Source organism: Apaloderma vittatum, unplaced genomic scaffold (genome assembly GCF_000703405.1).
Source record: "Apaloderma vittatum isolate BGI_N311 unplaced genomic scaffold, ASM70340v1 scaffold4662, whole genome shotgun sequence".
Taxonomy (NCBI): domain Eukaryota; kingdom Metazoa; phylum Chordata; class Aves; order Trogoniformes; family Trogonidae; genus Apaloderma; species Apaloderma vittatum.
Window position 1 is genome coordinate 62043 of NW_009701775.1, and position 14716 is coordinate 76758.

The 14716-nt window shown below is 46.2% G+C and overlaps 1 protein-coding gene across 1 annotated transcript in view; it reads left to right on the forward strand.

Moving 5' to 3' along the window:
- PSMD1 (proteasome (prosome, macropain) 26S subunit, non-ATPase, 1) overlaps positions 1 to 10243 on the forward strand; it is a 72210-nt gene extending 61967 nt beyond the window's left edge. Inside the window, exons 20-25 of the mRNA XM_009879268.1 lie at positions 1219 to 1388; positions 3068 to 3160; positions 4731 to 4823; positions 7108 to 7254; positions 9068 to 9222; positions 10025 to 10243. Of these exons, the coding sequence (XP_009877570.1) occupies positions 1219 to 1388; positions 3068 to 3160; positions 4731 to 4823; positions 7108 to 7254; positions 9068 to 9214 (650 nt within the window). The 3' untranslated portion in view covers positions 9215 to 9222; positions 10025 to 10243. The remainder of the gene's footprint in view (positions 1 to 1218; positions 1389 to 3067; positions 3161 to 4730; positions 4824 to 7107; positions 7255 to 9067; positions 9223 to 10024) is intronic.
- Positions 10244 to 14716: the final 4473 nt, after the last annotated feature.

Here is a 14716-nt window from a genome sequence, read left to right on the forward strand (position 1 = left end):
CATTGCCTTTCTTCAAGAGGCAGCTGGAAGGAGTTCTCTAGTCAAACAGCGGGAGATCCAATGCTACCACAAAAGGAAAAGCAAGGAGATAGTATGTATGCAGAGTATCCTACAGCGGCATCCACATCCTCTATCTTCCAGTGCTTCTCCAGGGACAAACACTGACAGACACCTAAGATGAGATGACCGCTTCGTTCAGGGCTTTCGTTATTTTTGGCAGCAAAAATTAATTTTGCTGTCTTTAAAACTCTGACAGCTCCGTTGCTGCCTGACCCTGTCGAGGTAGCTGCTTGTGCAAGATGGGAATGCTGCTCCAGGTTGGGATTTTCAGGTACAAAGCACCCCAAGTTTGCAACAAGCGGGTGTTTGTATTTTAACAAGGTTAACCTCCCTGCACCTGGTCTTGTCAGCGGTAATGGAGTTGCCTGGTGCCCTCTTCAATTCAATTCCCTGCGTTCATCAGAAGACTGAAGATCAGATTAACACTTTTTCATTCCATCTGCGAGCCCAATCTTCCAATTTACTTTTTAGCTGGATGTTTCTGCAGTACATCAACATGTGGAGCTGTTTTGGTCTCTGCTTTGCAAGTACAAAGCTAAGATTTGGTTGTCTGGCAGAGATGTAGCTTTGCTGGAAAGACTGCAGGAGCTTGTCTCTTTGCTGCTTAGATTGATAACCTCTAGAAGCAACCTCTGAAGTTGATGCTGTTTACATTTTTTTCTGCTGAGATGGTGTGGGATAAGAACCTAGGCTTATTTCTTCAGAAAATCTGACAGTTCAGCGAGGCAGCCCAAGAAATAAAAGTTTCTGTATGCGATGATTTATATGCACCGTTTCCCTTGTGAGTCTTGCCTTGTGGATTGTCTATATGCTAGATTTTAAAACTGCTTATGGCAAAGGTTTGCCTTTTTCTCCCCCTCCCCTGCCTTCTGAATTGTACTCTTGTTTAACCTGTATTCTGGTGAAATGAGCGTGGAAGAGCTATATTCATTGATGGTGTTTGGGTAACCTCTAGCAGGCAGAGCAGTTTGGTTGTTAACTCCCCAAGTGTTTTACTGTGTAAGCTGAGATCACGGTAAAGGAGGGAGGAATGTTGCAGAGGAGGAAGCTGGCAGTGTTGTGGCCTGGCTTGCGGTTTTAGAGGTGCATCGCTCAGGTGTCTTTGTGGAGCACCCAGGAATGCATTCACTAACTTATTTTAATTATAATTTCTTACAGGGGGGCATAACGTAACTATTTCACTGCAGTCGAGGACGGGACATACTCACATGCCTTCTGTTGTGGGGGTTCTGGTCTTCACCCAGTTCTGGTTCTGGTTCCCCCTGTCACACTTCTTGTCTCTGGCTTTCACCCCAACCTGTGTCATCGGCCTTAACAAGGATCTTAAGGTACGTAATGAACAAAAAGGAGAAGAGGTGCTGATAGCTGCTTGCAAGACTTGAGTGGCCTGGGAGTCATGTGCATGGATTTGTTGGTTTTCTTTGCATGTTTCCAGCTTATTTGTGCCAGAAAAGGCACTAACTGGAAGAAGTCTGAAAAGCAGACTTAAAATACAGAGCTGGTGGTGGGAATAGGGACAAGAAAAATGCAGAGAGCAGACTTTGACCTCTTCAAAGTAGATTACAAAGAAAGGAACACTAGGCAGTATATGTGGGCAGAGACCAACCCATTATCACTCCAGAAGGTCAAGGTTATTTTAAGAGAAAAAAAAAGTGTGTTGCCCCTTGCCCTCCCCCCAAAAATATGTGATGCTCTCCCCTAGGAAAGCTAGCACTGGGAAAACAGGGTTTGTTTGGATTCCTTGGGGAGTAAACATTAAACTGAGCAGTCATGGGTACTGCGTTTTTCTTATGCATTTGTTCTTCCAGCTGATCAGCTGTGGCACGGCCCCTGCAAGCTGTGTGCCCAGCTGAATCTCCTGTGCTGGAGAACTGAGCTAGTAACATCCACAAAAACCCTTTCTGAGTGTGGCAGTGCAGGGGTGTGCAGCCCCCTCGCCATTGCTGCAGGCTCATTCTGTGATGTCAAGAGTTCCCTGGGACTCGGTGCTCTCAGAGTCCCTCTGTGGGAGGGATTGCAGCCCCTGAACCAAAACCTTAGGGCTCAACTTGCTCTTCTCCACGTGTCACTCTACACACAGCTCAGAATTGTGGCTCTGTTCGAAGAGAGTGGTTTGCATCAAAATGCTGTTTGATTGTGGGTTGTTTTTTTTTTATTTTTTTCCCCCACTCTGTCCTGAATATTTCACAGTGGTTGCATTACTGCTTGTCTCTGCCCCTCCCCGGCGGTGATAGGCTCAGCACCTTTTTGACTGCTTGGCTGTATTGTCATTTTGTCTCCCGCTCCCCATCCCTTAGAGTTTCCAGGGAGCCCAAACAGCTGTCGGTGAGGTGGTGCTGTATGACTTGGCTGGCATCCAAAAGCTGCTACAGGCTGGATGTATGTAATGGGCAGCACCACACCCGCCTGGCTTCCTCCGAGCAGTCCCTGTTCTGTTGTTGCTCCATGATGTGTCGGAAAGGAAAACTGAATTCAAGAATTTGGACTGGCTGTCACAAGGTGCTTTCTGCCCTTGCTTTAGTAGCTGAGAGTAGGAGACTATGTGGCGTTGGTAACCCACCCCCAAAATGTTCTGTCCTTTTGCAAGAGGTGAGTGTCTGGCAGTGCTTGGTTTGTGCTAGCGTGCACTGACATAGCAGATTTTCACTTAGATCTTAAACCAATTTTGTGTTAATACGAGCAGGCGCAGCAGCAAGACCGAAACCACAAAATCTTCGAAACAATGAAAACAAAGCATGGTGTGAATAGTGTTGGAGTGTGTGGAGAAGGCTAGGACAGCTTGCCAGACTTGAATTATAGAATAATTAAATAACATTGTTCTAGTTGAACTGTTGCCACTGATAACAGTTTCTCAGCTTCCGGAGGGGAAGAAGGGGAAGGTTATATTCTTTAGAGGATTTGTGTTTGTCTCTGCTGGAAGGAAAATGAAGCTAAGGTAATTATTTTGCTGTGGATTTTTCCCTCTACTTTTCTCATCTGTAACAATTCTTTTAACTGTTTGTCTTAGATGCCAAAAGTGCAGTACAAGTCCAACTGTAAGCCGTCCACGTTTGCCTACCCCCCACCTCTTGAGGTACCAAAGGAAAAGGAGAAAGAAAAGGTATTTGGGCCAGCTTTCTGTCTTGTAAAGACTAACCCCTTCTCCCTCCTAGTATAAACATTGACTTTGGTGGCACTAGCAGGGAATCCAAAGAGCGTAAGAAAAACTGGCAGGCTCTAGTGACTCTGAAAGAGAATTCTAGCTATTTTTTCCTGCTGTGCCTGGGACTGTTGCTGGTCACAGCATACGAGTGCTGTGCTACTGAGTTGCTGGAACCTCCCTTGTCTCCAGTGGTCGAGCAGCAGTGATTAAAAAGCTTGCTTTTCATGCCCTAATGATTTGTGGGTGTGTGTATCACCTTTGTGCAGCACCTAGCACAGCAGAGTGCTTGTCTGTGATGTGGGCTTCAGAGTGCTACTGCAGGGCAGGCATTGGGAAGACTAGATGGGACGCTTCTCAAATAGTCCCATATGGAAGGACAAGAGTGTCCCAGGTCTCAGGGCAGTGGGCCCATGTGCTAGAATAATAGCTGTCAGTCCCGTGGATTGCGGAAAGGTAAGTCTGGAACTGAGAATGTCTGGGTATTGAAAAGGAAGAGATGATGATGATGATGAGTGGGACAATAGTGGAAGCAATTTGTCTCTTGGCACAGGATGGTAAAAGTTGTCAAGCAGACCACAACAGCAGGCAGAGCAGCCCCTAGGGAGCACTTGCAGCAGTGGAGACCTCAGGCATGTCATGCTGATGAATGGTGATGTGTGAAAACTGTAAAACCTTTTACCAGAATTGAGTGCTGGGCAGGACAGATTTCTGAGCCATTGAGGAACCCAAAAATGAATTCTGATGAAAGGCAAAGCTCGCTGCTCATAGCTGCTTTCTCGCTTTTGGAATAGGATGGGGGTTGGACAAATCCTCTCTCTTTTAAACTTTCCTGGCCAAATTAAAACATGCCCTGGAGAGCCTCACCAGCAGTGTGACAAATGGGGTTGCTCGCTATCCCTCTCAGAAAGTTACTGCTTTACAGAGACAGTTACTGTAGACAGAGAGATGTGCTGAGTGCGTGTATTTGGGTGTTGCTTCTGGGTGCCTTCTGGCTCAGGAGTGCCAAAGCCTCCTGAGGGCTCCTCCATGGGGCATTTTGTGTATCCGCCTCTTCAGATCAATGAGAAACGCAGCTGTCAGACTAGGACAGTGGAATAGCTTTTGGTCATTCTACATATACGTTTCTTTACCTTCAAGACTTTGGCAATGAATATTCCTATAACAAAAATTCCATTTGTTGCTCTGTTAAATAAAGAAACCTCTTATACAGAGACCCAAACAGTAATGATTAATCTCTAAATTAGGAACTTTGCCCTTCTTTTGCTTATGTGGCTGGACCCAGTCTGCATTCATGACATTTTTTGGTCCTGTCTGTGCCATTTATTTGCTTTGATAGTGGTGTATTTGTCTCTTAAACAGAGCAGTGGGTAGGAACTGGAATTGATCTTATTGACACCTGCACCGGGAACTGACCTAACACTGATTTCCCTTTGTTCCCCTGCCTGGCGAGCTGAAGCGTGGTGCACAGTTCTGTGATTCTGAACAGTGTTGCAGTCACCCTGAATGCCTCCTTTGTTGATACATCCAGGTTTCCACTGCTGTGCTGTCCATCACTGCAAAAGCCAAGAAGAAGGAAAAGGAGAAGGAGAAAGAGAAGAAGGAAGAGGAGAAGATGGAAGTGGTGGGTGCAAACATTGACACCTTACTGTGTTCTTTTCCCCCTTATAAATGTGGAAGGTGTGCCATGAAAGCTGGCACCCACTTAACGTTGTCCCCCCTCCTGCCTGTGCTGGTTCTGAGCAAAGCGTATTTCCGTGTACTGTGTGCACTGGTTGGCATCTTCATCCTTTGTGTGCGTGCTGTTAAAGGGAAGAGATGGTATTATTTATTAATCCATTATTTCTGAGAAATAACTCTTCCTCGATATTGTTAAGTAACTGGCTTCCTTAGAGGCAGAAGATTGTTTTGACAAATTTGTGTGTCTTTAACTGCATGAACCTTTTGTACGTTATTTCATTGCCTGCTATTTCTAGACCAAGGGAATTTTATCTCTTATCTATGTACTTTTCTTATTAATGTGGAAAATGTCTTAATAATTTCATGTCGTTGGTACCTCTGACCTTTTAAAAAGGACTCACTGTTTTAACAGTTGCTTGATGATGTCTAGTTCAGTTACAAGCACTAGAGAATTTAAGCTTTCTGGTTTTGCACATGCTTAACCCCCTATTCTGAAACGTTGACCTTTTGGGCAGCAATTTCTTATGTGCTTTGCTCATCTATCAAAATGCCAAACGCTTATCCACACCCAGCTCAGAACCATCTGAGCTCTGAGCACAGCATCCGTACGCTGCTCGGTAGTTACGGTGATTGCTTTGGTCCTCTGATGACCCCTTTCAACTCAGAACTGATATTGGAACTTGTCATCCTCATCTGTGAATAATGTGTCACCCTGGAGCAAGCTGAGGGATAGCAAAATGGCTGGATAATGAATTCTTGGTTGCTGTAATCTGGAAAACATATGGCAGCTAAAATTCTTGTTGTACCCTGACAAAAGACCCTTCCTTTGTGCTCTGTGAACAGGTGCAAATATGCCAAGAACAGCTATAAGCTGAAAACACATTATGTCGACAAGCTCAGTAGAAACCTTTCTGATGCTGCTTTGATATCGATGTGAGAAAAGCAGCATGGTCGGAGAATTTTTGTCTTCTTCCATTTTAAAGAGAAACGCAAATAGTGTGTGAAGGGAGTGTAAGATCAAAGGTGTATGTGTAAAATAACCTTCCTAGACCTACTTGACCACTGAACTTGATCCAGTTGGCCCAGAAGGTGAATCATCTCATGCAGAATCTCTGTCTTTTTGCTCCTTTATCAAACATTCCTTGTCACTAAACATGGCCTTTTCTTTGAATTTTTCTTACGGCGCTATACACTAAGCAAAATATGCTGAACAGATGTATGTTTCTTCTAAAATTGCTACAACTTACAGTTAGGTACAGGTGTTGAGAGGAAGCAATATATTAGGAAGGATTCATGTGTGGTGTCTCTGTGTGTGTGTGTCTGCTGCAGATGTCTGAAAGGTTTTCTTGGCTGAATCAAGCAGAAAATCAAGGATAGTAAAAAGGGAGCTTGCTGCCACCTGCTGTGTTTGAGTCAAGCGATTTGCCATTGCCCTAATGTTTTAGAGATAGAATTGCTTTCCTGTTGTACTGTTATGCCTGTTATACGACTGGTAATCCATAGCTTTCAAGAGACCTTCCCAGCGACAAGCAGTCACTGCCAGAGGAAGCTCCGTGTGCTTTTGCAGGATGTGCCGTGCGTTTGGTGGTGTTCCCGATCGTCTGTTTCCATCTTTTCTGCAGTCTTGTTTGTTTGCGACTTGGATGTTTCTGAGCAAGAGGGAGACCATGATCCATGTTCTTAAGTATGCAAAGGATGTTGTGTTTTTTTTTTCTTCTGAGCTTTTGCCTCCAGCTGCTGAGTCACTGGTAAAGAGGGATTTAACTGCAGTTCCCCAGGGAGTCACTGAGGTCAAGTCATTTTGGTTGAGCTGCTGTCACTACCAGTAGTGTGAAATGTCTGTGACAGCATTATAGCTCCAGGAATAGAAGGGCAGCTTTTTGGCAATTTTCATGTGCTCAATCTTAGCATATTAAATATTAAAGAATCTTCAATTGTGAGCAAAAAGTGGTGACCGATTTTACAGAAAAAGTACTAGAAACAGAAGCCAGAGGTAAACTGTTCCACTCACTGTTAAACTCGCTTCCACCTGCAGTCTAGAGTGCCTTAATGAGAGTATTTAGATCCATGCTGGCATTGTCTGTGCCAGCTGATATGTCTTCTTCAGCAGAACGGGTTTCTCACCCCACTCTGGAGTTGTTGCCTGGTTGTACCTTACCCTCCTGACCTGTGAAAGTGTTAGGAGATCACTATTAAAATCATGTTGATGTTTTCCTCCCCCTCTGCAGGATGAGACTGAAAAGAAGGATGAAAAGGAAAAGAAAAAAGAGCCCGAACCCAACTTCCAGCTTCTGGACAACCCAGCCAGAGTCATGCCTGCTCAGCTCAAAGTTCTCACTATGACAGAGAGCTGCCGGTATCAGCCTTTCAAACCAGTAAGTGTCACCTTTGTAGTCTGTGCTTGACAGAGTGTTGCCAGTGCTACTCTTGTGTGTAAGGACCCAGAAGTTCTGTGTGCACATGAGAATGCGGCTCACAGCTGGTGTAGCACTGTAATGTCTTACAGAGAGTTGCAGCTTCACTGTTGTCCTATTGGCTTTTTAATAGCCCTTTCTCCAAACGATCACATGCAGTTCAAGTTGGGGGAAAGCCAGAGCTGCTGCAAACCTTTTCACCATGCTAATGCTGCTTAATTTTTCTTCTACAAAATGTTAAAACGCTGCAACGTGGAAACCAGACATACTCTGTGTACTAGTGACATTGCTGGGGACATAAAGACTGAGCTTACAGTGGGCTGAGAAGTTGCACGGGGTCATTGGCAAAGTAGTGAAATACATTAGGACTTGTGGTGGAGCTTTGTTACCCTGCAGTGGGATTTACCCCTAAATGGAGGGGGGGTTTTAATTAAAGATTTCCTATTCGGTTATATCTGACCTTAGAAAAGTGACTTAATCTCCTGTTAACATAGAGATAGCATGTGATTGTCAGATGGAGAATGAAAACAATCTTTTAGCATTAAGCCCAAGGGGTAACTAACTTTTCTGTGAGATGCTCAAATATATTGCAAAGCTAATAAGCTTGGTCCTGACCTCTAAATCTCCTGAGTCAAATTCTCTGGCCTTTATTTTCATTCAAGAAATAACACCCTTGACATCCCCCTTTTGCAGGATTATGCATGGGAAAATGGTGTTCGGAAGTAATAGTTTTTTCCAGGAAAAAATTCATGGCTTTAATAAATGGATTTCCTGGAATTCCATCAGCACATTGGAATTCTCTGTGCATCATCCTCTTTTGAAACGTCTCCTTTAGCAAAGCTGGGGAAGGATTTTCTTAGTTTCTACTCTTGAAAAAGAGGAGGTGACCCAACTGGTGTTTGAATTGGGAAGATTTGCTCTGTGCTCCAGTAAGTGCCCACTCATGCAGCTGAAATGTGGACATATGTAGCTGTTCGCTTCAGTTTCGAAAGATGCCAAATCCTTGGTGAGGGGAGTGCAATTTCCTGCCTTAAACCCTCATAAATACGTTTTGAAGAGAACAGTGCGTTTTTTTCCTGGGATTAGGGTGTGTAACCAAGGGGGCTCCCAAAATGGAGCTGTTCTGGACCTTTGTTCTGCTTTGGGGAATGCCACGCTAAAAGGACCTTTTGGAAATGCTGTTTATAGCCTGGAATCCTGCTGTCGTCAAAGCCCTGATCCGAGCCAGACGTGACACAGCACTGCCTCTTTGAACCTTGAGTTTCAGTCCTGGAGATGCACAGATTTGCTTCAGCCTGCCAGGATGTTTGGGTGTGATCTTTGTAGTTAATTCCTCTTTGTTTTTACGAGGTTCTGTTAATAGGATTCCTCAGTTGGTGGAAGCTGGTGATCAGATTAGTCTCTGTTTCAGACAGCCTCCTGGGAGGTGGCTACACTGAGAGGCTTCGCTAAGCTTTGTTGTCCTGAAAAGATGAGCCTTATAAAGCAATTATCGTTTAATTAGTTTTCATATGAAAAGCCCCAGACTGGGACTAGGGTAAGCTGTAAGTCCAGATGCCATTTTCCATCAAACTGACACTTAAATAGTGGACATACAAAAGGCAGCCTGCATAGACTCTCTCTGTTCCATCCCCTTATCAGGCAGGGATCCAAGTGTCAGACACTGGGCTCTCTGAAACTCATTAACTCACCCTAGGATAAACACTGGGACCACAAGCACTCCACCATGAGGCAGAGGCAAGCAGCTCTAACGCTCACTGCACTTGTTTTACAGCTTTCCATAGGAGGCATCATCATTCTGAAGGACACCAGTGAGGACATGGAGGAGCTGGTTGAACCTGTGGCAGCTCACGGCCCGAAGATCGAGGAAGAGGAGCAGGAACCTGAACCACCAGAGCCCTTTGAGTACATTGATGATTAAGACCTGAGGTACAGTGCAGTGTGCAGTCACCCCCATTAATCCCAGTGAAGGAAAAGCCTGTTTGGATCAACTGAAGTGATTACCAGCACCCAGAACTCTTGTTTTACCTCTGATCGCTTCTGGGCCAGATTCAGAAACCTGCTCTGTCTTAGTTTAAAGAGCTTGGCAGCAATAAAAGAGAAGCCCAAAAGCACCCAGTTGTACTGGATCTGGTCTCTGATCTCACAGGCTCGACTACTCTTACTCTTGAGTAGAGCCTCGCTCGTCGGAGTTAGAGCAGTGCAAGGGTCACAGGCAACAGCTGAGCTGGGAATAATCAGCTCATTAAAGAGGTCCCAGAGGAGCAAGTGGTTTATGTAACGAAGCTGTTATCTGCTTGACCTCAGTGTCGCAGGATTGGTTGAGAGAGAGCTGTGACTGCTTTCTGGGGTTGTCTTCCCAGCAGTTCTTAGCAAAATTTTCAAGTCACTCCAGTCATGGGCTCTGTGGTGCTCTCTGAGCCCAACAAAATGGTGCCGTCCCGGCAATGAATGGTAGGGTTCTCAGGTTCCTTGGTTTAAGTTCCTGAGCTGATGTGTGAGTTTCTCACCGAGAGACAGTTGCTTTATTTCCAAATATGGGCTGGCATGTCCCAGTGCTCCCAAGGGCAAAGATTACGCACTTGAAATGGTGAATGGGCAGGAAAACAAACTCCTTGCTAAAAACTGTAAATGTTGTCAGTGGCAGGCTTGGGTGAGTGTGTGGGGCCAGCCATAAGAAGCCTTAGTTAAATATGTTTGCTTTTCTGGTTTCTCTCTCCCCTTCCTCCAGGATCATGTCCTCTAAAGAAGACACTATGCTTGATATCAGAAAGACAGACATGAAGACCTTCCTATCGAGATCTGCTGTTCAGTGCATGCAGCCCAAATCTGTGCTGAGCTAAAGCTGATAGTCCGTGTTTTATGGCTGAAGAACAGATATATGCTATTTAGTGTACTCTTTCACAAAACCTTGTTTTCAAATAAATATATTAAAAACTCTTGTCAGTAAGTTTGCTGCTTTAAAAAAGAAAAGGAAGCCTAAGAACCTTCATTTCTGCTCACTCCAACTGTTAAAAACTAAACTCAAGTTGTTCATCTTCTTCCAGCAAACCTTGACTGGCTGCTTCTCTGTAGAGTCGTCAGGATCTGTGCGCAGCTCTACTCCCTGTAGTGCTCCTTTAGGCTGAGCAAGGTCACCAACTCCAGCTTGGCCCAGCCATAGCGCTGGTGCTACCGAGAGGACAGGTCTCCATGTGCCAGCTGCTGTCTGGGTGAGGTCTGCTTCCAGATCACCTCTGTGATACTGACTTGGCCCTGATCTTCCCCCTCGCTCATCTTGGTGTTTGTGTGACAGTGTGGGGCTGGCAGAAGGACTCTGGGTTGTTAGCGATGGAGAAATTGGTGCACGTTTCTCAGTTTCATAGAATTATTTTATTTTTTTTTACTCTGCTTCCACTGCTTTCACAAAATATAAGCATAATAGCTGATGTGAGCAGGCAGCTAGAAAATACGTTACAGGTCTAGAGGGGGGGAATCCAGACATGCAAGTCATTGCACTGATGTGCATCATTAGCCAAGGGGAGATTTACAGTCAGTGGTGAGGAATGAGCAGCAGTCAAAAGGAAGGAACGATCTTCGACTGTCCAGCTGGCCCTTCGCCTTTTGGGCTGTAACACTTCAAAGGTCGCTGGGGAGCCAGAGACTGCACCCCTGGTCAGCTGTAAGCCAAATGCTGGTTTTCATTTGAAACAGCGCTTAAAAAGAATGAAGTTTTTATTGTATATATTCTGGGAATATTTTGCTCCATGTGAACATACCGCAAGCTCATATGCATCAGTGATAACGGAAGAAAAATCTTGTATGTAGTGCCTGGGAGCTTTCCCAGCAGCTGGTTTACTTTGGTGAATGTTGCTATAGCTATAGAATAGTCTGCCTTTGTTCTCTGCAAAGCTGAAGCAAGACAGAGCAGAGGTATGGGACTGAAAGCCAATTTTGGGTCCTAGGCTTCAGTCACAAGTCTTTTAAGTTGAAATGTTGTCTCAGTAAGGGTGCTGGTCAGAGCTCACAGTTCTCAGCGTGATCCAGATCCGTTCTCCCATAGAGCAGAGCCAAGAATGAACCTGAAACAGCTACAGACAATGTTACTGTCAGTAAAACTGGAAACAAAGAGGGAATCATTGCTCCAATCCCGTGGTCATTCAAAATGAGACCTGATACTGTGGTGCAAGAATCAGAAGCTGGACAAATGTACGTCCTGTGCATCTTCCTGGTGCTGTAATCCCTTCCCTTTGAATGGGCACCTGTATCCTTTACTCCTGCATGCTCTGCTGATGCCAACCAGTGTGGTGTCTGGTGGTTTTCAGGTAACTTGTTAGTAATGCCTTGTGTCATGTCACAATATACATTGAGAGAAGAAAAAACTCATTTTGGGTCATTCAGCAACCTGCCAGACAGCCAGGGATTTCTAGAGTCTGAGTAGAAATGCTGGGACTAGCTGGCTCAGAAGGACCTGAAGTCCTATAATGTGCCTTGCCCAAGCTGGGAATGGTCTGCTTCTGTTCACAGGATGTTTTGCCAAGCTTTTCATGCTGTAACAGACATTTCAGGACAGCCAGTATATTTCTGGTGCTCAATACAGGTTTGGTTCTCCATGTGACCGTGTAAACCTGTACACACAGAGCAGTTCCCACTGAGCCATGTACTGCCTTCGGCACCACCCATGAGACTTAATTCTTGTGCTGAATGATTTTCTTGTGCTTTAAGTCCACTCCTGCCTCTGGCAGTGATGTTTCCCGGAGCTCCCTTGGCACAAGCCAAACTTAAAATCCTCAGATAGCTCTGAACTGATTTCTGAGCTTCTGCTCTGGGGCCAAGAGGCAAGGTTATGCTTGGGCAGTCAGATGTTTAGAGGAGCTTTTGTTGGCTGTGGAAGAAAAATGCCACATGTGTCAGGCTGGGGGCACTACAAGGGACATCTGGGAATTGGCCTGTCCTTGCTTCCCGGACTCTGCCGCTCGCTGTGTTTCTTTTCTCCGCCGTGTACACATGCATGGGAACTGTGTGGTTTAGGATTAAGAATGCAGTGTCTTGGTTTTCCTCATGGCTGCTCCATGTTTTCCTGCTTGGGAGAACATCCGGGACAGGAGTTGAAGGGAGTTGGGAAGAGGAGTTGGAGAAGCATCAGCAGAGGTGGCAGCTGGTTAAAGGGTAAAGCAAACGGATTAAGTGTGAAGGAGGAGAGGTGACGGCCACACCACAAATCTGAGTTTCTGTGAGCTGAGTGGATGCTCAAGAGAAGACACACTGCTCTTTTGGGTAGAGCAAACACAAGGGGTGTTTTCAAGAGGCACAAGTCAACCTTTCACCAGAGGTCGTTGAGATGTGGCTCCTCTCACAGCTGGAATATGCCCAGTAAGTGGCTTCCAGGGGCTTCAGCCTGTTTGCCCCTCTGGGGAGGGAAGGCTCTGCACACAACTAATGGCTCCTTGGTTCCTCATATGTTTGGTACCAGTCGATGGGGTTTCCTTTGGTGGACTTCCCCAGCTGAGCTCTGCAATCTAAGCCTGCTCTGCTAAGGAGCGCCCAGGTCCTTCCCAGCTTCCCACGCAGTGGGCAGCCCCTCAGTTACATGTGCTTAGGCTTTTTAAGTTCATAAAAAAATCTTTTCCACCTATGTGGCAGCTTGTGAGGTTGCTGGTCCTGTGCTTCAGTGAGATGGGGTTTCCTTTGGTGGACTTCCCCAGCTGAGCTCTGCAATCTAAGCCTGCTCTGCTAAGGAGCGCCCAGGTCCTTCCCAGCTTCCCACGCAGTGGGCAGCCCCTCAGTTACATGTGCTTAGGCTTTTTAAGTTCATAAAAAAATCTTTTCCACCTATGTGGCAGCTTGTGAGGTTGCTGGTCCTGTGCTTCAGTGAGATGTGTCTAGCTCAGGGTGGTTTTGCTAAGGGGGCATTGCTTAAAGACCTCAGACAGCACAAGGACAACAGGTCCTCCTGCAGAGCATTTTTGAGAGTCTATGATACAAAACAATGTGTCCCAACTATAGAACGATCCCATACATGCATATTTTTCTTTTCTAACCTCTAGACTGTTCTTCAGTTTACTAAGCAGGCTTTTGAGGATGCTGCTTTGTGGCCACAGGAGGTGATGCATGGCACTTGGCTGAGGTGCTGAGATTTGCTCAATTGCCAAAGTGCCACTTTGGGAAATTTGTAAATGGCCAACATATGACTTTGTAAAAACAATATGCAAAGACACTGTAACAGCCCCAGGAGAACTCAAGTAAACCTCTAGAAAGAGTCTAGAAATGTTCTGGAGATAGAGCAGAAAACCTCTAGAAGGACCAGAAAAACTAACAGTGAATGGTCAGGCAACCTAGAAATCTTCTAGGAAGGTGCTAGAAAACCTCTGAGAAGGCTCTGGAAGGACTTCTGGGCTGCCCCCATGTGAAGGTGAATGACCAGTTTCACCAGAGGATGGATGGGACTGGTAAGCTGGGGGAACGGAGGCTACTGCTGGCTTTCTGATCTCCAGTTTGAAGAAGGCATGATGGGAGCCTGAGAAGCTTCACCCGTACTTTAAATAATGTCATTTAGCCACAGTGACTCATTAGTGCTGATTTCTTAGGAAGTGCTGCTCTCCTTGGCCTGTCTGGGGATGCTGTGGAGTGACCCGCCCCTGGGGTGTTTGCCAGGGGCTGACTGGACCTAATAATGCTCCTGGGTTTGCCAGAGGGAGAGGCTGAGGTGACAGGAAGCACGCTTCTGTCCCTCCTGACTAATGGGCCTCATCCCCCTTAACCTCGGTGAGAAATAAATCACTTTACAAGGACGCTGCTTCTGACAGGTCTCAGAGTCCCTCAAGGAGGCCCTTGGATGTGTCCTTGGGTTCCCCTTTTGCCTTGTTAACTTGGGTACAAGCCCCCTGCTTGGTGTTGTGCTGGGGCCCAAAGCTGGGATGGAGATGTGGGAGGTAAAGCTCCCAAGGCAAGGGGGTTTCAAGGTGGGGGACCAACAGCCCCCCCAGCATTGTTCCTCTGCCCCAGCAGGCACTTAGTAGGTCTTGCCCTTTCCTCATCACAGCAGTGCTGCCCTCCCTATCAGTCCCCTTCCTTCCAGGCCAGGCAAAGCTCTTCCTCCTCAACGTTCAACACAAAGGTTGGGCACCGCTGATAATGATGACGATGTCGGCCATTTATCTCCCTGGAGGCTGGCATGTCCCCCACCCCCACCCTGCCAGACCACAGCCTGCCCTGAGCTCCTCTCTTGCCTCCTGCTCTTGGTGTTGGTGATGGGCTGGGTTTTCAGTCCAGCTTCAGGCCAACCTTGGCCCTGCAGTAGTGGCAGGATGGGGGAGATGGGGAGCACGGACAGTGCAGGACTGTGCAAGGCTTGTATTTACTTGCAACCTCTGATGAGACTGATCTTTCCCCAAGGTGGTTTCTTAATGAAGACAGCTGGGTTTGGCAGACTTGATTCAATGTG